The sequence below is a fragment of the Jaculus jaculus genome, chromosome 10 (genome assembly GCF_020740685.1).
Source record: "Jaculus jaculus isolate mJacJac1 chromosome 10, mJacJac1.mat.Y.cur, whole genome shotgun sequence".
In the NCBI taxonomy this organism is placed as follows: Eukaryota; Metazoa; Chordata; class Mammalia; order Rodentia; family Dipodidae; genus Jaculus; species Jaculus jaculus.
The window spans coordinates 12,478,473-12,500,006 of record NC_059111.1 but is presented as its reverse complement, the minus strand read 5'-3'; the positions used below and the strand labels follow the sequence as shown (position 1 = coordinate 12,500,006).

Sequence of the window (21,534 nt, the reverse complement as noted above, 5' to 3'; positions counted from 1 at the left end):
TAGCAGATACAAGCCGAAAGGTCTGCCCCCAGAACCACATAAAACTGGGTTTGAGCTGGGCGTGGTGGTGCACGCCTTTAATCCCAGCACTCAGGAGGCAGATGTAGGTGGATCACTGTGAGTTCAAGGCCACCCTGAGACTACATAGTGAATTCCAGGTCAGCCTGGGCCAGAGTGAGACCCTACCTTGAAAAAACAAAAACAAAAATAAAAAGTGAGCATTGAGAGGTCAAAGGTGTATTTGTTATACTGGGAAAAAAAAATGGGTCATGGGCTGGGGAGATGGAGGTGGTCGGGAGGAGGCTTTGTGGTTCTGAAGGGCATGGAGAGTGAGCAGGACAGAGGATCAGGCCAGGGTGACACAGAGGTGGTGAGCAGGCCAGGAAGCCACTCGAGGCGGCACCAGGCTCTGGGCTCCAGGGGCCACAGTCAGCCGCGGGCCGCCTGTGTGCTGGTGAGTTTGGGGAAGGAGGCTGGCGCGGCATGGGGCAGGCTCCTGCTTAGCCCGAGCTTGATGAGCTGTCTCGGCGTCCACATGGAGCCTGTGCCAGCACCCAGAGGACCTCAGACTCGGCAGTGCGGAGGTCAGCGCAGTGAGTTTAAGGGTCATGGCACCAGGTAGATACCCAGCAGCCCATCTTTTGTGTCCCAGCAGACCAGGTTTTCTCCACCGAGGTGCCGGGAAATGCGACGCAGCTTACACTTAACTCCCTTCAGCCAAACAAGGTCTACCGGGTCCGGATTTCGGCAGGCACGGGGGCTGGCTACGGAGCCCCCTCCCAGTGGACACAGCACAGGACACCTGGGGTGCACAACCAGAGCCATGGTATGGGGCCACAGGGGGCAGCATGGGCAGTGGGTGTGGCCAGCTGGGGGGTACTATGTCCTTGGAACCAGGGTCCCCCCAACCCCATCTATCACAGATCTGCTATGACTCTCCCCTGCTCGCCCATCAGGGAGGTGATGGCTCGGCTCGGGTGTCCTTTCCATTCACACTGTGACCTCTGACCAGCCACTCACCATGCTGAAGCCTCATTACTACCAGGGGACCCTGAGGATTGATAATGCGTTGTAAATAGAGTGCTTAGCACACAGTACAAACTTGTGAAAGAAGTAGGTCCTTTGAGTGTCATAATTGTTGTTTGTGTCTAGAGGCCCCAAATAGTGGAGGGATTAAATGCAGACAAAATGGGCACAGGATTCTGACATTAACACAAGTTACTCAACTTCCCTGAGCCTCAGCTCTATCTGCAAAATGAAGATAATGCTATTTTTTTTTTACTACGTTTCAGGGTTGTGAGAATAAAGTTAAAATATGTCTGAGAAGTGCTTCAGACAGTGTGACCTATAGCTAGCCCCTTTTCTTGGGGTCCAATTGGGACTCCCCCGACTATGGCTTTAGGCCTCCTTCCAGGCCTCTTGCCTTCATTTGTTCCTTCAGGACCCTTGCAGAGACTCCTCTGTGCCCAGTACTGTGGGGCCCTGCTGACCCCTCTGTACATACCCAGCAGATACCCCTGCATTCCCAGCATGCAAGGCTCAAGCCCAGGTTGGCCCTTAGCATGGCGGCCGAGTGATGCCGCGTTGGGAAAACACTGACAGAGCTGCCACGCTGCGGTTCCCCTCCCCCTCCCCCTCGCCTCCCTCCTTGGCCTCCACCTTATTCCTCTTTTCTCCCCCTCCCCTGTCCCCAGTCCCCTTTGCCCCTGCAGAGTTGAAGGTACGAGCAAGAATGGAGTCGCTGGTCGTGTCGTGGCAGCCACCCCCTCACCCCACCCAGATCTCTGGCTACAAACTTTACTGGCGTGAAGTGGGGGCCGAGGAGGAAGCTAATGGTGACCGTCCCCCCGGGGGCCGAGGAGACCAAGCTTGGGACGTGGGACCCGTCCGACTCAAGAAGAAAGTGAAGCAGTATGAGTTGACCCAGCTAGGTGAGGAGGCCTGGGGAGGGGACCTGATGGACAGAGCTTCCTGGGTTCAGACCAACTGGGCACTGGGAAGGAGAGGGAGTGTGCTCTGGGGAGGGGACAGTGACCGTTGTGGCCTTCCCCAGTCCCTGGCCGGCTCTACGAGGTGAAGCTGGTGGCCTTCAACAAGCACGAGGATGGCTATGCTGCCGTGTGGAAAGGCAAGACGGAGAAAGCGCCCACGCCAGGTGAGGGGCTGCAGAAGAAGGGCTTGAGGGTGTTCCCTTACCCTTCCAGCAGGCCGGACGCTGGGGCTGCCCAGCTGTCCCCAGTTCCACCTCCCAGGCAGAAACCTATTCCAGAAAAGCTGACCTTGCGTGCTTTTTGGCCCGCAACCTTATTCTCTGTTGGAGATTTTGGAAAGAGAAACCTCACAGTGGGTGGGTGATTACTGACCCCCGAGTTTGACTTTAAGATAATCTTTTCTTGTATTTTTGAAAAATATTTTGGGGCTGGAGAGATGGCTTAGCGGTTAAGCACTTGCCTGTGAAGCCTGAGGACCCGGGTTTGAGGCTCGATTCCCCAGGACCCACGTTAGCCAGATGCACAAGGGGACGCACGCGTCTGGAGTTCCTTTGCAGTGACTGGAGGCCCTGGCATGCCCCTTCTCTCTCTCTCTCTCTATCTGCCTTTCTCTGTCTGTCACTCTCAAATAAATAAATAAAAATAAGCAAAAATTTAAATATATATGTATATATATATATTTATTTATGTATTTTATAAGGAGAGAGAGAGGCACCACTTTGTCATCTGGAGGCATCATGTGAGTACTGGGGAATCAAACCCAGGCCATCAGACTTTGCAAGCATGTGCCTTTAACTGCTGAGCCATCTCTGCAGCCCCGAGATAATCTTTTCAAACACATCCACCTCTGTCACATGGCCTATCAGGTTGTTCTGTAACTCTAGGCAGAGATGATATCTGTATCATCTGTCTACAGGGGACACTGGGGCTCTGGGAGGCACAGGGACTCATCCAAGGCCACAGGAAGCCTAGACTAACACCAAGACTCCTGGGTCTCAGGCTAAGGTTTGCCCTATGGTACGCTGCCCTGTGGCACCTTAGTGGCCCATCATGACGCTCCCCCCACCCTTTGCCTCCCAGGCTGATTCTCAAGCGGATGGTGGAGCAGGAAAAGCGGTCAGTCAAAAAAAGCCAAGAATCCCAGGTTCTGATTCCGGTTCGTTCATTTATTCACTCAGTGAATATTTTGCTGAGTACTACGTGCCAGCTCTGTTCCAGGAATTTACTGGTGAACGGCACCACTAAGGTCCTTGCACTCCTGGAGTTTATTATGGTCGTGTCATGAACGCTTAGCTTCAGATAGTTCACACCGGATGTCAGACACTCTCCTACCTGCTTTATAAGCAGTAACTAATGTAAGCCCCTTAACGACCCCATGAGATAGGTACTGTCGTTAGATCCACTTACAGAATAGGAAACAGAGGTGCAGAGAGATGAAGTAATTTCTCCAAAGTCACCCAGCTAGAAAAGTGGAAGAGCTGGAATTAGAACTAAGGCAGCCTGGCCCTTAACTGTGGTGATCTCTGTCACTCACATTTTTTTTTTGGGGGGGGGGATGGAGTTCGAGGTACAGTTTCACTCTAGCTCAGGCCGACTTGGAATTCACTCTGGAGTCTCAGGGTGGCCTTGAACTCACAGCGATTCTCCTACCTCTGCCTCCCAGGTGCTGGGATTAAAGGTGTGCGCCACCATGCCTGACCTTGTCACTCACATTCTTACGACTGGCTCTTCACAGTCTGTTTTATGTGTGACCATGGCACAAGAATCACTTCAATTCTTGTGAGCCTCAGCGGTTTTTGTTTTGTTTTGTTTTGTTTTTTTCTGGGAGGTTGGAACCAGGCATGGTGTCATATAGTGCTGGGCGTGCTGGCGCACGCTTTTAATCCCAGCACTCGGGAGGCAGAGGTAGGAGGATCACCCTGAGTTCAAGGCCACCCTGGGATGACACAGTGAATTCCAGGTCAGCCTGGCTACAACAAGACCATACCTCAAAACCAACAAACAAAAAACCAACAACAGAGCTGGGCATGGTGGTGCAGTCGGGAGGCAGAGAGGTAGGAGGATCGCCATGAGTTCGAGGCCACCCTGAGATTGCATAGCAAAATCCAGGTCAGCCTGAGCTAGATTAAGAGCTTACCTGGAAAACCAAAATCAACCAAACAACAACAACAAAAATAAACAATCAAACAAATAAACAAACAAACAAAAAAACCCATGATGTCATATAGCTATGACCCCATCTATGGAGAGGTAGAAGGACTGAGTTAGAACTTGGCTTGGGCTACATAATAAGACCCAGTCTCAAACAAAATAAAGAAGGGGGCGGGCTGGAGATGGCTTAGCGCTTAAGGCGCTTGCCTGCAAAGCCAAAGGACCTTGGTTCAAATCCCCAGGACCCAAGTAAGCCAGATGCACAAGGTGGCGCATGCACCTGGAGTTCGTTTGCATTGGCTGGAGGCCCTGGCACGCCCATTCCTCCCTCCCCGCCTCCATATCTTTCTCTCTCAAATAAGTAAATAATTTTTTTTTTTAAAAAGGAAAAGGAGGGCTGGAGAGATGGCTTAGCGGTTAAGCGCTTGCCTGTGAAGCCTAAGGACCCCGGTTCGAGGCTTGGTTCCCCAGGTCCCACGTTAGCCAGATGCACAAGGGGGCGCACGCATCTGGAGTTCGTTTGCAGAGGCTGGAAGCCCTGGCGCGCCCATTCTCTCTCTCTCCCTCTATCTGTCTTTCTCTCTGTGTCTGTCACTCTCAAATAAATAAATAAATTTAAAAAAAAAATTTAAAAAAAAAAAAAAGGAAAAGGAAAAAGAGCTTTGGGAATTGTAAGTGTTCTCCCCGCACACACTCAGATGTTCTCTTCTAGACCTGCCCATCCAGAGGGGGCCTCCCTTGCCCCCTGCCCATGTCCATGCCGAGTCGAACAGCTCCACCTCCATCTGGCTGCGGTGGAAGAAGCCAGACTTCACCACCGTCAAGATCGTGAACTACACTGTGCGATTCGGCCCCTGGGGACTCAGGAACGCCTCACTGGTCACCTACTATACCAGGTGGGCAGGGGGCTGGCGCGTGCTGCAAATGGGGGGAGAAGCAGCAGGGGTAACAGCAGATGGAATTTGCGGGGCTCTTCCCGGCTTGCTGAGCAGAGGGTGACAGTGAAAAGGGAGAGTTGTCGGGTCCCGTCCCCTCACAACAGAACCTGTGCTCACCCTTTGGGGAGTGGAGAGCAGGACCAATCTGTCACCCCAAGCTTGGAGGCCCCCATTGGCTGGGGAGAGACCCCTTCCCTCCCATCACACTGGAGGTGGCCCATGGAGTGGAAGATCCTAGGGAGAGGTGCTGGCTTAGAGCCGAGACACGGTGCACTGTATATCAGACCTCTCTGTGAGTTTCCCTCAGGGATTGGCCCTGGGGTCCAGCTTGGGGCAGAGGTGAGGATCTGGGGTTCTTGGAGCATCTGGAGGGTTCCAGCCCTGTCCCTTGTCCCCCTGCAGTTCTGGAGAAGACATCCTCATTGGTGGGCTGAAGCCATTCACCAAGTATGAGTTTGCAGTCCAGTCCCACGGCGTGGACATGGATGGGCCTTTTGGCTCAGTGGTAGAGCGCTCCACCCTGCCTGACCGTGAGTGGCCCTCACCCCACTCCCCTGGGCAGCCCTCTCTTCTGAGGCATCTCAGAACCCCAGAGTTCCAGAAATTCCCCAATCAGGACCAGACCTCCCCCTTGCTGTATGGCCCTCATCCCCCCCAAAAAAACACCCCATGATTCCCAATAGACGACCCCTACATTTAGGGCTGCTCATGTCTCTGATTCTTCAACCCTTCCCCTGCACTCCAGGACCCTCAACACCACCCTCGGACCTGCGCCTGAGCCCCCTGACGCCGTCCACTGTTCGGCTGCACTGGTGTCCCCCCACGGAGCCCAATGGCGAGATTGTGGAATATCTGATCCTCTATAGCAACAACCACTCGCAACCAGAGCACCAGTGGACGCTGCTCACCACAGAGGGTGAGGACCCCTACCCTGAGGCATCTGATTGGCACAGGTGTACTTTAACCATGAGAGTGTTCTGGAAGCTTCCAGGAGGGGTACAAGCTGCCCACCCTGACCTTACTCACTACTCTGCTTCCCACTTGCTGCCTTAGGAAACATCTTCAGTGCAGAAGTCCACGGCCTGGAGAGTGACACCAGGTACTTTTTCAAGATGGGGGCACGCACGGAGGTGGGGCCCGGGCCCTTCTCCCGCCTGCAGGATGTGATCACTCTCCAGGAAACCCTCTCAGGTACCAGGCACAACGGAAGGAGTCCTTTCCCCCTCTCCCACAGCCTGGGACCCTTGCACACGTGGATTGGCTCCCAAGGCCCTGCCTCTGGGCGCTATTCTCTGATTTGAAACCCTTGTCCTCCGGATGCATGATGCATTTGTAGGGTGAAAGTGAGATGGGACAGTGGTGGCTTGGTTGACAGGTCAGGAAGAATGTTGTGGTTTAGAGAACTAGTGCATAGAGACAGTTTCTTTTCTTGTTTTGTCTTTCTTTTTTTCTTTTGTTTTCTTTTTTTTTTTTTTTTGAGGTAGGGTTTCACTCTAGCCCAGGCTGACCTGGAATTCACTATGTAGTCTCAGGGTGGCCTCATACACATGGCGATCCATGGTGAGTGCTGGGATTAAAGGCATGCGCCATCACGCCCAGCGCTAGAGACAGTTTCTTGAAGAGATTGCTTTGGTTAGAGGTTTGCCTGGTGAAGTGAAGAGCTTTGTGTGCTGGAAGTGGACAGCAGGACTGGCCAGGTAACTTGCAGGGCTCAATGCCAAATGAGAGTCCAGGCAATCTCCTTCTGGGAAAATTGTGAACCATTAATGCAGAGACAATGGTGCAGTGAGCAAAGTGCCTGCCACATGGGAGTGAGGGGCTGAGTTGGGGTCCCCAGAACCCCACGGTAGCAGGCGACTGTAACCCCAGAACACCTACAGAGCGGTGGGAGACAGAGAGGAGAATGACTTGAAGCTCGTGGAGCAGCTAGCCTGGTGGTGCAATCAGCTGTGGACAGGAGGCGTTGCCTCAAATAAGGCAGAAGGCGAGGACTGAGCACCCAGGATAGTCCTCAGATCTCCGTTTCTGTGCTGTGGGATGTGCACACACACACACACGCGCGCACACACACACTTTTTTTCCCCTTATTTTTTGTAGTAGGGTCTCCCTGTAGTCCAGGCTGACCTGGAATTCACTATGTAGTCTCAGGGTGGCCTCGAACTCACGGTGATCCTCCTACCTCTACCTCCCCAGAGCTGGGATTGAAGGTGTGCGCCACCACGCCTGGCCCACTTTTTTTTCCTTGAAGAAGGAATAGCAGAGTTCATGAAACCCTTCTAGACGTGGGACCCACACGGCTGCACGGCCACTGTGAGGGCAGTCCTGGTGGGCGGGAGGGCAGTCAGTGAGGAGAAACAACATGGATGTGTTGCAAGAAGGAACCTGGGTGGGCTGGGAGGGTATTGTGGAGAGGAGTCCCTATGAGGCCATCGCTTTTTATCCTTGAATCAGAAGATCGCGATCCTCCAAAGGGTGGCGCTGAGGTCCGTGGTCCACTACAGAAGTACGGCCCCGCCCCCATCTGGATCTATGGGCCCAGGTCCTCCTCCTGCCCGTGATCTGTTTTGACCTCTCGCCCCCTCGCCAGACTCCTTGGACGTGCACTCGGTCACCGGCATCATCGTGGGTGTCTGCCTGGGCCTGCTCTGTCTCCTGGCCTGCATGTGTGCAGGCCTGCGGAGAGGCCCCCACAGGTGAGCCAGTCCCCGACAGAGAGGTTTCCAGGAAGGTCTGCGACATGGGTGAACCCCATTACTCCCAAAACTCCATTAAAGTCCAGGCTGTGGAGGCCTGGGTAGGGCTCAGTGGAAGAGCATTTGCTTAGCGTGTATGAGGCCCTGGGTTCCATCGCGAAGGCCACAGAAAATAAGCTGAGGGCTGGGGAGATGGCTCGGTGGGCAAAGTGCTTGCCTTGCAAGCCTCAAGACCGGGGCTCAGGTTTCCCAGAACTCAGGTAGGGATGTATCAGGAGGGTCTGTAATCCTGGCACGCCTCCAGCTTCCTACCTGCCCAGAGAGACCCCGTCCCAGTGCCCTTCCCATCCCTCGGCATTCCTCGGTCTGACCTCTGGCTTTATCTGTTGTCGCCCCTTAACAGGGAAGCCCGCCCAGGCCTGTCTTCCACGGGCACCCCTGGGAATCCAGCGCTGTACTCCAGAGCCCGCCTTGCTCCCCCCACTCTCCCTGTGGCCCATGAGCTGGAGTCCCTCGTGCACCCCCGCCCCCAGGACTGGTCTCCGTCACCCTCAGATGCAGAGGACAAGGCTGAAGTGCACAGCCTTATGGGTGGCAGCGTTTCGGACTGCAGGGGTCACTCCAAGAGAAAGGTGGGTCTGGAGTCTGGGTAGGTCCAAATGGGAGCACCAGGGGGCGCTGGAGCACAGCGTGTGCCAGCGAAAGGTCCCCCTGGCTGGGCCTGCCCGGCTCAGGGTTTCTCAGAGCACCCAGAACCCCTCCTCCTCCGCTCCCTAAGGTGAGGCCCCTGCAGAGCATCCTACCTACCTACCTCTGTGGTGAGGAAGCCTCCGTTAGCTGGCGAGCCGTGGGCTTGGCAGAGGGGATTTGCAGGGACCTTCTGGAAAGAATCCGGGCCCTACTTCCCTCCTGCCTGTCCTTCTTTCTAGCCAGTGTCTGTGTGTGCCCCAGTGTCCTTTCTTCTCCGCAGATCTCCTGGGCTCAGCCGGGTGGGCCCACCTGGGCAAGCTCGTGGGCAGGCTGCGAGCTGCCCCAGGGCGGCCCCCGGCCCGCTCTCACCCGCGCCCTTCTACCTCCAGCTGGAACTGGGCAGACTCTGTTGCTGCAGGCACTGGTGTATGATGCCATCAAGGTCCGTGTCCCCGGGGGGAAAGCGGGGGCGGGGGGGGGGGGTTCAGGAAGGAAGGCGTACTGTGCCGTCGAGAGCATGGAGCTCCCCAGAAACTTAGCTGGGGACCTTTCTGGGGGCAGAAGTGTCGCCAGGAGCCTCCACAGGTGAGTGGGTGGCAGGCAGGCTGGTCTGGGGCTGGCCCTTCCTCTGCTTGCACCTGAGCAGGGCGCAGCGGGATTACAGCGTTGGCCCTGTGCACACCGCCCTGCCTGCTGGTCACAGAGGTCCTGACTGTGACCCGGTTCATTCTGGAAGTCTGGACAAGAGCAAACGGGTCACACAGTCCGTGTCTCCCTGCCTTTGCCGGGGTCTCTGAGTGTCTCCTCGGGGACAGTCCCTGTTTGTCTCGCACCTGTCACGCAGTGCCTACTCTGAGGGAGGGTCAGGCCCACCCCACCCCACAGCGTTGGTCACTTTTCGGGTCTCAGTGATGGCCGCTGCCAGGGGCTCTGTTCTGTGCTCTAAGCAGGGCAATGGAAGGAAGAAGCAACCCCCGGCCTGCAGGAACCAGGTGGAGGCTGAGGTCATTGTCCACTCGGACTTCAGTGCATGCAGAGGGAGTCCTGACCTTCATCTTCAAGGCCTAGAGCCGGAGGACCAGATACCTGCAGATGCTCCACCAGCCGCCTCCGCCTCAGGGCTTGTGGACCCAGCGCAGAGCGCAGGCTGGCCGGACGGGGGGCCTGGAGGTTGTGAGCGGGTAGCCCCTGGGCCAGACAGGCTCACCTGCCTGCCGGAGGCCACCTCTGACTTGTGCCCTTGCCCAGAGGCCCAGGCCAACAGGGCTGTAGAGGAGACCCCTGGAAACAGCTGCCAGCCCAAAGCCCTCTGCCCTCTAGAAGCCAGCCCGGCCCTGCCCAGGGCCCCCATCTCCACCTCGGCTCAGCTCCCCTGAGCAAAAGGTACACTTTGAGGCAGGCTGGTCTGGCTCATGGGACATACATGGCGTGTATGTACACGTGTGTATTGCAGATGTCAGCCAGCAATTCGGAACCCCTCCCCCCCCCCCGAGGGGGATGCTTTTCGGCTTGGGAGAAAAGGACTTGACTCACTCCCCACCATACTCTGTGACACATAAATGCTACGTAAGAGACATGTGAGGGCACAGCTCCGTGGGATATGCACACGCGTGTGTAGTGGTCAGTGAGCTGGGAGATACCACCCGAGGCAGCATCACTACAGTCTCCACAATGGGCTGGTGCCAGTCCTGTGGGCACCACCTTCATCACCACAGCTTTTTATTACACACTCTGAGAGTGTCTTCGATACCCTGTCTACACAAAGACAGCCCCGGCCCCTCTGCCGTGGACTGGGCTGAGCCGAGCGCCAGTAGCTGTACAGGCCTAAAGTTGCAGCCCCGTGGCCCTTTTGTCCTTTCCCCCCTCCCCACACCCAGTTCCGCAGACTCCCCAAGGGCCAGCTTGGATCCCCTCTCCTCCGGCAACTCTGCATCTAATTAATGTAATTTGGGAAGTGCCTGGTTTCTGAAGTCTGTTTTCCCTTGCTGTCCTCTCCTGTCCCCTTCACTGCTCCAGTGATCTGCCTCCGGTCAACTTATTCCCCTGGTTCATTCCAGAGTCCCTCTTCCCCTGCCATCTCCATCCTTCCCTCCTGTTTCCCCTCCCCTCCATCCTTCCTGTCTCTCTCGCCTCTCTCTGCGCTGCTGCCATCCACTTCTGCCTGCTTTCAGCCTACGCACCCTTCCCTGACAACATGACTACCTCATGTCGGCTTCAGGCCATAGTGCGACCCCGTGTCCCCGCTGCTCCCTGGCTGCTCCCTGGCCTAGCACCCTTCCCCTTCCCCGGGCAGGTGGTCCACGCCAGGCAGGCGTGGAGAAGACCTCCCAGCTCCCCTGGTCTCCTGCTCCTTAGGGCTGGGACAGGAGGCTTTGTCAGCAGGTCATGAATCCAGGTTGCACTAGAGAAGTTTGGTCAAAGGACTGTGACCCAGAGGCTCGGAATAAAGTCACTGACTGCCTCCCCCCAGTGCAGGAGGGAGGCATGTTTGCTACATGGAAGGGGCTTCAGACCCGGGGTAAAGCTGAAGGGATAAAAGGAAGTGGTGGCCCAGCTTCCCTTGGACCTGGGATGGGGAGAGGACTCATATACCGCCCCCCCCATGCTGGAAGGGAGGTTTATGCATAGGAAATGGATAGTGGCTTAATTTTGTTTTGTTTTTCTTTAAATTGGGTCCTGCAATCATTTTCTGTTGACCTGCACCACAGGAATAGATTTGGCTTTATTTCCTGTGTGGGGAAACAGGTGTCATTTATCTGATTTTTTTTTTTCACTGTCTCCTCTTCTTGGATCTGGGGTCTTTGGTCTCTCACTGCAGCTTTTTAACTGCTTGGCACATCAAGTGTTAACTCTGGATTCTGGGCCAAATTAGAAATAACCAGTCTATCTGCCCCTTCCTCTTCTTCTTCTTTTTTTTTTTTTAATGGTGAAATGTCTTTCAGCAGAGTTGCAGCCTTCTCAGACCCCGAAAGCATCTGTGTTTATTACCCTCGGGTGTCACTCATGTTTGACACCTCACCTACACTTCCTCCTCCCCCCTCTCCTCAGCCAGCCTATGATAACACTAAAGATGATTAATGTCGGTTTTGTATCTCGTTAAAGACAGAACTGTCACTTGTACTATTTCTGTGGCATTCAGCGTTGCTGTGGCCAATGCCACTGTGCGTACGCCTCTCGTTGCTCTGAAGGTCAAAAGCCTCATTTTATTTTGCTGGTTTGACTTTTTTTTTCCTTTCTTTTTAGGGGAAAAAAAATAAAACTGCCTTGAATTAAATAGCTGTTTTAACAGTAGGCTCTGAGCATCACACCACACAGTCATTTTTCATGTTCTTGTTTAACACGCACTGAGGTTCTGGTTTAAATTAAATAGCTGCAAATGAGACAATTTATAACCCATTAGGTTGGGTGGAAAATTGTTTCTCAAAAGCAAATAAGTAATAAATCTGTATCTGCCTATAACTCACAGTTGATAAGAAAGTGGTCATTACTCACTAGCATTATATATGATTTGAGCTCTGAGTAATTGGGAAGTGTTAGGTTTGAGTCTTTGTAGCAGCATTTTTATTAGGAAAGAGTCTATTGGCCTTTTACAGGGTATTAATCCCTTTGTCTCCTACCATGGATGCCTTAAGTACTTTTGAGTCTCATTAAAAAAAAAAAGTCTTCCTTTTCCTGATGCATGACAAGTGTAATCAATACTTATCTGCACATTTATTTGTATTTAGTTTATGCCATATTATTTAATTGTTTTCCAGCATCTTTTTTTCCTCTTTACAAATATGATATTCTTTAGTGTTATGCTAAGGCATTGATCATGTATTTGTCCCTATAATGAATTAATAAACTATTTTCCAGACATGTGTTATTCTTTATGAAACCAATGACTAGAATTTTCTCAGCCTCTTGGGGCCTGGGATGTTTATATCCTACCAGGATGGGAAATGGTGGGTTTTGAGAATAGAGAACAGATTGTCATAAGAAAGAACGGAACCATCTTCCCTACTTAAGAGGTACTTAGGAGAAAATCTTCAAACCAGGGAAAAGGGGGGCTGGAGAAATGTCTTAGCATTTAGGGGTGCTTCCCTGTAAAACCTTAGGACCCTAGTTCAATTCTCCAGGACCCATGCAAGCCAGACGCACAAGGTGATGCATGTGTCTGGAGTTCGTTTGCAGTGGCTAGAGGCCCTGGCACAGCATTCTCTTTTTCTCTCTCACAAATAAGTAAATAAGGCCAGGTGTGGTGGCCCAAGCCTTTAAGACCAGCACTCAGGAGGAAGGCAGAGGTAGGAGGATCACCATGAGGCCACCCCGAGACTCCATAGTGAATTCCAGGTAGCCTGAGCTAGAGTGAGATCCTACCTCGAAAAACAAAACAAAACAAAATAAATAAAATAGTTTTATAAAAAATAAAGCCGGGCGTGGTGGCGCACGCCTTTAATCCCAGCACTCGGGAGGCAGAGGTAGAAGGATTGCCATGAGTTCAAGGCCACCCTGAAATGACAGAGTTAATTCCAGGTCAGCCTGGACCAGAGTGAGACACTACCCTGAAAAACCAAAAAAAAAAAAAATAAATAAATAAAAATAAATAAAAAGATAAAAAACAACGGGGGAAAGAGCTGGAAAGGTTGTTGCGTTATAGAGCACTTGCCACGCATGAGTGATGCCAGGCCCTGGGTTTGATTCCCCAGCATCACCTCAAGTGAAAAACAACTCTTAGGGAAATCAATCATGTCAGTCAAGCTCTCTGGCCATCCCGACGTGAACTTTCTGGGGTACCAGGGAAGAGCTGTCATCTCCACACATGACTCACACAGTCACGGGGAGCATGCCCAGTGTCGCACCCTGCACAGTCGCCTTCACAGATGCCCCAAAGGCATGAACTTGAGCAACCTCCGCCTGTGAGCATCACCACCATCCTGGGCAGGCAGAGATCTGTAAGGTCCCAGGATATGCTTCTGGAAGGAACATGATCCCTGGGCTGCCCTGCCCAAGACCACCCCCAGAGTGGCTGCTGGGCCAGACCTAGAGTTAATTGACAGATCATACCGAGAGATAGCTTGTGTTTTGCATGCATCAGAATAGGCGTTATTTGCATATCATTCTCAGACCAAGGATTGGGATAAATGAAGAATTAAACACTTGTCAAGATGAATTTAAAATGACAGCAATTCAGGACGCCAATTTGACCTCTCTGGAGTCCAGAACATGCCGGTGAGGGGTTGTTGATGGCTCAAACCCTGCAGGAGGGCGGTCTGGGGCTTTAGGCCTAGGGGGGAGGTTCTTTCTTTTCCTTACCTTTCCTAGAGCAGGCCCAGGCCTCCCTGGTGTCCTTCCTCAGTGAAATCCGCTGGGAGCTGTGGCAGACTGGGACCCCTGACCATGAATTCCTCCATGGCCTTCTATGGAGTGGTGCCTCAGGCCTATCTACTTGTTGCTACAGCAGTGAGGAGTCCCTGGGCTATGCGAACTGTCACCATTAGCAGACAGGTCCATCCACAGGCCTGGAGCCCTACACTTCTTTAATTACCTGTATGTACCAAACTCAGTTGTTTTTTGTCTTCTTCTTTTATTTTAAGGTATTATTTATTTATATATTTTAGAAACAGAAGGAGAGAGAAAGAGGCAGAGAGAGGGAAAGAATGGGTGCGCCAGAGCCTCTAGCCATTGCAAGCATGCACCCCCTTGTACATCTTGGCTTACATGGGTACTGGGGAATCGAACCTAGGTCCTTAGGCTTTGTAGGTAAGTGCCTTAATCACTAAGCCATCTCTCCAGCCCCTTTTTCTTTTCTTCTTCTTTTTTAAACATTTTATTTATTTATTTGCATGCAGAGAGAGATAGGAGAAAGCGTGAGAATGGGCATGATGCCAGGGACTCCAGACACTGCAAATGACTCCAGCTGCATGTGCCTCTCTGCACATCTAGCTTTATGTGGGTACTGGGGAATCAAACCAGGGTCATTAGGCTTTGCAGGCAAACATCTTAACCATGAAGCCATCTCTACAGCTCCAAGCTTAGTTTTATATATGGTTGACTCTCCCGAGTCCAAGATCCAGAGTTAGTACAGAGCCCGGTATGGTGACACGTGCCTTTAGTCTAGTCCCAGCACTTGGGAGGCAGAGGTAGGAGGATTGCCATGAGTTCAAGGTCAGCCTGAGACTACATAGTGAATTCCAGGTCAGCCTGGAATGAGGCCCTACCTCAGAAAAACCAAAAAAAAAAAAAAAAAAGAAAAGAAAGAAAGAAAGACTTTAGTATGGTGGTACACACCTATAATCTCATCATTTGGGAGGTAGAGGCAAGAGGATCAGGCATTCAAGGTGAGCCTTGGCTACATAGTGAGTGTGAGGCCACCCTGAGCTACATGAAACACTGTCTAAATTCAAGCAAACAACACACACACACACACACAGGCCAGGTAAAGTAGTATAAACCTTTAATCCCAGAATGCACTCAGAAGGCTATGGTAGGAGCATCACCGTGAGTTTGAGACCAGCCTGGACTTCAGAGTGAGTTCCAGGTTAACCTGGGCTAGAGTAAGACCTTGCCTCAAAATAACAAAGAGAAAGAAAGAAAGAAAGAAAGAAAGAAAGAAAGAAAGAAAGAAAGAAAGAAAGAAAGCTGACAACACACACACACTCACACACTTCTGCTATCCCAGTCTAATCCAGAGCAAATGCATAAGTGAGGCAAAGACTGCCACCTATAAATTTCCAGCATCTAGAACTTTATAATTTTTATAGACTCACCCATCATTCTGGACTCAATAGATCATTGAACACAGTATTGAAAGGCCAAGATTCAAGATCTCTGTGGGCCAGCAAAGATAAGTATTTCCTAGAGACATACATCCCTACCCTTTCTAACGTTCACGTGGATCCTGTTGTCTCCTTTAATGTGAAACATCTGGCGGCCTGACGTTACGTTACTAACTTATTGTATTGAGATAGGATCTTGTGTAGCCCAGGCTGCATCCAAATGCCTGAGTATGACCTTGAACAACTTCTTTTTTAGTTGATTTTTTTTTTTTTTTCGAGGTAGGGTCTCACTAGCTCAGGCTGACCTGGAATTCCTATGGAGTCTCAGGGTGGCCTCGAACTCACAGTGATCCTCTTACCTCTGCCTCCCAAGTGCTGGATTAAAGGCGTGCGCCACCACGCCTGGCTTTAGTCATTTTTTTAAAAAATATTTTTATTTACTTATTTGAGAGAGGCAGAGCAAAAGAGAGAAAACAAGAGAGAGAAAAGAGAGTGTACGCACCAGGACTTCCAGCCACTGCAAATGAACTCCAGACACATGTGTCACCTTGTGCATCTGGCTTACATGGGTCCTGGGGAATTGAACTGAAGTCCTTTGGCTTTGCAGGCAAATGCCTTAACCACTAAGCCATCTCTCCACCATTCCCCCCCCCTTTTTTTTAAATGATAGTGAAAGTAAGAGTGAGAGAGAGAATTATCATGCCAGGGCTTCCAGCCACTGTAATCCAACTCCAGATGCGTGTTCCACCATGTGCACATGTGCAACCTTTCACATGCATCATCTTATGTGTGTGGCTTATGTGGGATCTGGAGAGTTGGGTCCTTAGGCTTTACAGGTAAGTTACTTAACCACCAAGCCATCTCTCTAGCCCTATTTAGCTTCATTATTTATTATTGTTATTATTTTCACTTTGTGTGTCTAGCATTATATGGGTCCTGGGGAATTGAGTCCAGGCAGTCAGGCTTTACAAACAAGTGCCTTTAACTGCTGAGCCATCTCTCCAACCCTTATTATTTATTTATTTATTATTATTTGTTTTCTTGAGGCAGGATATTGCTTTAGCCCCAGCTGACCTGGAATTTACCATGTAGTCTCAATCTGGCCTCAAATTCATGACAATACTCCTACCTTTGCCTCCCTAGTGCTAGAATTAAAGGCACCATCCACCTTATTGTTTACTTATTTATAAGGTAGAGTCTCACTCTCTAGCCCAGGCTGACCTGGAATTCACTATGTAGTCTCAGGGTGGCCTTGAACTAATGGCAATCCACCTGCCTCTGCCTTCCAAATGCTGGGATTAAAGGCGTGTGCCACCATACCTGGCTTCTTCATATTATTATTTTTGTTGTTGTTTTCCCCTTATTTTTTTAGAGAGAGGGAGTGAGAGAGAGAATATGGGCACACCAGGGCCTCTAGCCACTGCAAATGAACTTTAGACACATGTGCCATCTTGTGCATCTGGCTTACATGGAGCCTGGAGAATTGAACCTGGGTCCTAGGCTTTGCAGGCAAGTTCCTTTACCAGTAAGGCATTGCTCCAGCCCTTATTTATGTTTTGAAGCAGGGTCTCACTTTAGCCCAGGCTGACCTGAAACTCTAATACAAGGTGGTCTCAACCTCATGGCAATACTCCTACTTCACCCTCCAGAGTGCTGGGGTTAAAAGCTGAGTCATCTGACCTTCATGCATGCTAGACAGTCACTCTACCCACTGAGCCACATCCCAACCATCTTCTTGGCAATTTTTTGTTTTGTTTTGGTTTGTGTTTTTGAGGTAGGGTCTCACTCTAGCCTAGGCTGACCTGGAATTCACTATGTAGTCTCAGGGTGTCCTCGAACTCATGGCGATCCTCCTACCTCTGCCTCCCAAGTGTTGGGATCAAAGGCCTGGGCCACCACTCCTGCCTTCTTCCTAGAAAGCACAACGAACGTGCTTTCTAAGTTTATCAGTTATTTGTTTGGACCCGTGCATGTAAAGGCCTTCAGAACTGAGCAAGAGAGATACTTCTGTCTTCAGCTTTCAGACCAGCCCAATGAGAATGACCACCAGGGTTGGCTGGGCTGGACAACAGGCAGAACCCGGATGGTATCCTAGTTTTCTTTAGGGCTCTTATTGTCTTGTTGACCCATCTACCCAAGTGCCACGAACTCCTCAGTCTAGAGAGAGAAATCTTTTTTTAAAAAAAAATTTATTTATTTGCAAGCAGAGAGAAAGAGAAAGAGAGAGAACAGGCACACCAGGTCCTCCAGTCACTGCAAACGGACTCTAGATGCGTGCGCCGCTGTGCATCTGGCTTTACGTGGGAATTGAACCTGGGTCGTCAGGATTGCAGGCAATCGCCTTAATCGCTGAGCCATCGCTCCAACCCGAGAGACCAGTCTTGGCAGCTACACGACCCATTCTTTGGATGGAAAGGCCAGATGACCTCTAGAATGCCGAATCTCTAGCAACTTCGAGCAGATTTTATGGTATGATTTCTGAGACACAGACTTGGATACGGGGGCAGACGGTGGGGGGGAGTGGCGGGACAGAAGAGAGTGAGTGAGAGTAAAAATTCCGTATCTTCGTGGGCTCCACAGTCCGCTAGGCGTCTACTTTCCCCCTAGATCAAGTCCGGGGGGCGGTGTGTGGGGGGGGAGTGGAGAGCACGGACCACGAGGAGGACACCCGGCTGCAAGAGCCCCGGGACGGCGCCCGCTGCTTCCAAGCACCAGTTCAAAGCGCAGGGGGCGCGTCCGCCGCGCAGCCGGGAATGTCCGGCCGCTTAAAGCGCTCGCCGGCTCTTTTGTTCCCCAGACCCGGCCTCCGGGGAGAGGGGGCTGGGGGAGGGGAGAGGAGGGGGGCGGCGGGCCGAGGAGGAGGAGGAGGGCGGTGCGAGCGAGTGCGGAGCGCGCACCCCGGGCGCGGCTGACAGATCGCCGCGGTGGGTGCAAGATGGCGCAAGCGGTGCGCCCCCGGAGCTGCTGAAGCCGGCATGCGACCCCAGCCTCCCGCCGCCCGGGCTCGGCCCCGGCCTGAGCCCCGGCCCCGGCCTAGGAGCCGGCCCCGTGGGACGCTGTGAACCGCCAAGAGCCACCCCCCACCACCACCCACCGCCTACACCCCGCCCTCCACTCGCCGCCACCCCGGGAGCCGCGCGCATCGCTCTCCAGCTCCGCGGACCGAACCGAGAGCCCCATGGCTGCGCCGAGCCCCGCGCCCCCTCGCCGCCCGCCCGCGCTGCGCTGGCCCCGGCTCCCGCTGCCGCCGCTCCTGCTGTCGCTGCCGCTGCTGCTGCTGCTGCTGTCCCTGCCCAGCCAGGGTAAGCCAGGGTGCCTTCCATCCCGAGTCCTCAAGCTGGGGACACAGGGGTGCACACACACCCCTCCTCCTCCCCTCGCGCGCAGGAGGGACGGAGTGGGACGAGGGAGAGCCACCAGGGGAATGGCTTGAAGAGACAGTCCGGGGATAGAGAGACCCGGGCTCGGGACAGGACTTGGATCCTGGACGTTGGAGGAGCTCAGAGCCAAGTGAAGCTGGAGTTAGGGGAAACGGGCTTTGCGGATGGGGAGCGAGCGAAACGGGCCCGGGGACGGGAAGACAGCCGAGGAGGGCGAGCTTGGGGGCGTGGAAGCTCGGCCGTGGGACCCTTGAGTAGCTCCGAACCCGCGGAGGCTGGAGGCTGCAGAGACCCAGGCTGGGGTGTGTTGGTTGGGGGGGGGTGGGATTTGGAGGTGGATGATGGGGAGGCGGGAAGCCATCCGCTTTCGCCCGGCTGAGAGGTCACCGCGGCGTTCTGCGGCTGGAAGTCTCCAGGGGGTGCCGAGGAGAGATCGGGAAAGAGTGGAAGGAAGCCACCCCCCACCCCGACACACACACCGGGGGTGGTGGTGGCCCCGGGTGACCCGTGGGCGCAGGGTGGGAGCTTGCGAAGGGATGCCCCTGGCCCCGCCCTTCCCCCCAGGGCGCATCCTGCGCGGAGTCCCCGGCCCGGGCTCGCTGGACCGTCCCCTTGGTTCCCGCGGTGGTTTGCGATGCATCCGTCATCTCACGGGAGAGAAGGATTCCTGGTCCTTTTCTCCTCCGGCCTCAAGTTCTCCGCAGACACGTTATTTGGGCTTTGCTGTTACCAAGAAGCAGCCCGGCGTGTCTGCACCCGGGAGAAACTTTATTCCCTGCGGCTGCAGCGAGGGTTGATCTAACTGCCCACGTCCCCACTCCCCTGCCCAGGCGGCTGCTACTCTGAACACGCGGAGGGTTGGGAGGGCTTTGAAGGAGTATGAGCCTCGGACATCTTGAACCGTCCTTATCCCTGGGCCGGGGACGATGCTTGGAGCTCCACGCCCCTCCTCCTTTCTTCCCACCCAGCAGGGGACCGCTCTGGACGGTCGCAGAAGGGCAGGTCCTAGGATTGCTCGTGGCGTGGAAATGTGAGGAAGGGGGGGCTGGGGCTGGGGGTCTGTGGCTGCCCTTTCCGACCAGGCAGGTTCGTTCCTCCCGGAGTGAAGTTGTAACTTGCCAGGGAAGGTTTCTTGGCATCGCTCCTGGCCCAAGAGCACACTTGTTCCTGATTCTCTCGCTGAGGTCTGCTGTGGCTGCTAGTGCTCCACTTCCTTCTCTCTCTTCTTCCTCCTGGACCTCTGGAGCAGGAGTTTGGCCAGAAATTAAGGTTCTAGGTTCCCCCTCCTGCTAAGTTTGGGGAGTCTTTTATTTTTTTATTTTTTAAGGTAGGGTCTCACTCTAGCCCAGGCAGACCTGGAATTCACGGTGGAGTCTCAGGATGTCCTCGACCTCACAGAGATCCTCCTACCTCTGCCTCCTGAGTGCTGGGATTAAAGGCCTGTGTCACTACGCCCCGCTAAATTTGGGAAATCTTAACTTGGTGTTTGTTAACTGTCCCTATAACAAAGGCCAAAAGGACCAACACCCAGAGCATGGAGTAAGGACAGCAACAGGCCACAGCCTAGCCTGTACCCTGGTTACTACCACACCCTCTGCTCCATGCTGGGCATCCAGCCCGATAGAGGAATGGTTTGGCTTGCAGGGAAGTTGTTTAGAACCTTGAATTTTCCATAGTGCCCTGGAGTTTGTTAATTATGTCACATAACCCTAAGACACAGGCCTCACTGTTGTTTGTTGATTTAAACAGTTGAGGAATGGTAAGTGAGGACATATTGAATTCTTTTAGTTTTTTAAAAAAATTTTTTGGTTCATTTTTATTTATTTATTTGAGAGTGACAGACAGAGAGAGAAAGAGGCAGATACAGAGAGACAGAAAGAATGGGCGCACCAGGGCCTCCAGCCACTGCAAACAACTCCAGACGCATGTGCCCCCTTGTGCATCTGGTTAATGTGGGTCCTGGGGAATCGACCTTAGGCTTCACAGGCAAGCGTTTAACCGCTAAGCCATCTCTCCAGCCCCAGGTTTGTTTTTTTTTTTTTAAAGTGGGGTTTTACTCTAGCCTAGGCTATCCTTGAACTCAGTGTCAGGGGAAGTTACTTTGGCTCTCCAGATTTTCATTTTCTCTCCCTTCCTTCTTTCATTGCTATGTCTTGTATGTATACACCATGCATGAATGTATGTGTGTGTGTGTGCATGCATTTGTATACGTATATGTGGGCATGTGTCTTACATGTGTGGGCACTGGCATGCCAGAGGTTGACATTGGATGTCTTTCTCAATTGCCCTACACTGTATTTACTGAGGCAGGCTCTTTCACCCAGAGCTTGCAGATTTGGCCAGCCTAGCTAGTCAGCCCCAGGAATTCCCTGTCTCAGCCTCCTGCATGCTGCGATGACGGGCAGCTGCCATGCCCACCCGGCATTCACATGGGTGCTGGGGATCCACATTCCTGGTCAGTCTCCAGGTTTATGCAGCAGGCTGTTGCCTCAGGCCCTGTTCTTTTGAGATAGGGTCTCATATAGCACAAACTAGCCTTGAACTCGTTATGTAGCTGAGAATGACCTTGAACTTGTATTATTTGGTCATGTGTATACTGTGTGTGTGTATATATATGTTTCTGTGTGTGGGGTGTGTGTGTACATGAGTGTGTGTATAGGTATGTACATGCATGCATGGAGCCCAGAAGACAATCTCCTGAGGAGGAGTGTCCGTGTGTGTCCGTGTGTGTGTGTGTGTGTGTGTGTGTGTGTGTGTGTGACTTTGAAATCCCTGTGTGTGGATTTCTTCCCAGCTGTCCATGCCAGTTTCACATATCCTTTCTTTTCTTTTTAAGATTTGTTTTTATTTATTAGAGACACAGAAGAGAGAGAGAGTGAGAATGGGCGCACCAGGGCCTCTAACCACTGCAAACGAACTCCAGATGCATGCCC

At 52.7% G+C, this 21,534-nt stretch overlaps 2 protein-coding genes across 2 annotated transcripts in view; both read left to right on the top strand.

The window, feature by feature from the left end:
• The window catches only part of Igdcc4 (immunoglobulin superfamily DCC subclass member 4), a 44,968-nt gene extending 32,649 nt beyond the window's left edge, over positions 1–12,319 (top strand). Inside the window, exons 10-20 of the mRNA XM_045160610.1 lie at positions 653–826; positions 1,695–1,931; positions 2,054–2,155; positions 4,855–5,038; positions 5,483–5,610; positions 5,826–5,996; positions 6,134–6,271; positions 7,668–7,773; positions 8,177–8,405; positions 8,744–8,905; positions 9,414–12,319. Coding sequence (XP_045016545.1) covers positions 653–826; positions 1,695–1,931; positions 2,054–2,155; positions 4,855–5,038; positions 5,483–5,610; positions 5,826–5,996; positions 6,134–6,271; positions 7,668–7,773; positions 8,177–8,405; positions 8,744–8,905; positions 9,414–9,839 — 2,057 coding nt within the window. The 3' untranslated portion in view covers positions 9,840–12,319. The remainder of the gene's footprint in view (positions 1–652; positions 827–1,694; positions 1,932–2,053; positions 2,156–4,854; positions 5,039–5,482; positions 5,611–5,825; positions 5,997–6,133; positions 6,272–7,667; positions 7,774–8,176; positions 8,406–8,743; positions 8,906–9,413) is intronic.
• Positions 12,320–20,995: 8,676 nt separating this feature from the next.
• The window catches only part of Igdcc3 (immunoglobulin superfamily DCC subclass member 3), a 60,550-nt gene continuing 60,011 nt past the window's right edge, over positions 20,996–21,534 (top strand). The window contains exon 1 of the mRNA XM_045160609.1: positions 20,996–21,056. Coding sequence (XP_045016544.1) covers positions 20,996–21,056 — 61 coding nt within the window. The remainder of the gene's footprint in view (positions 21,057–21,534) is intronic.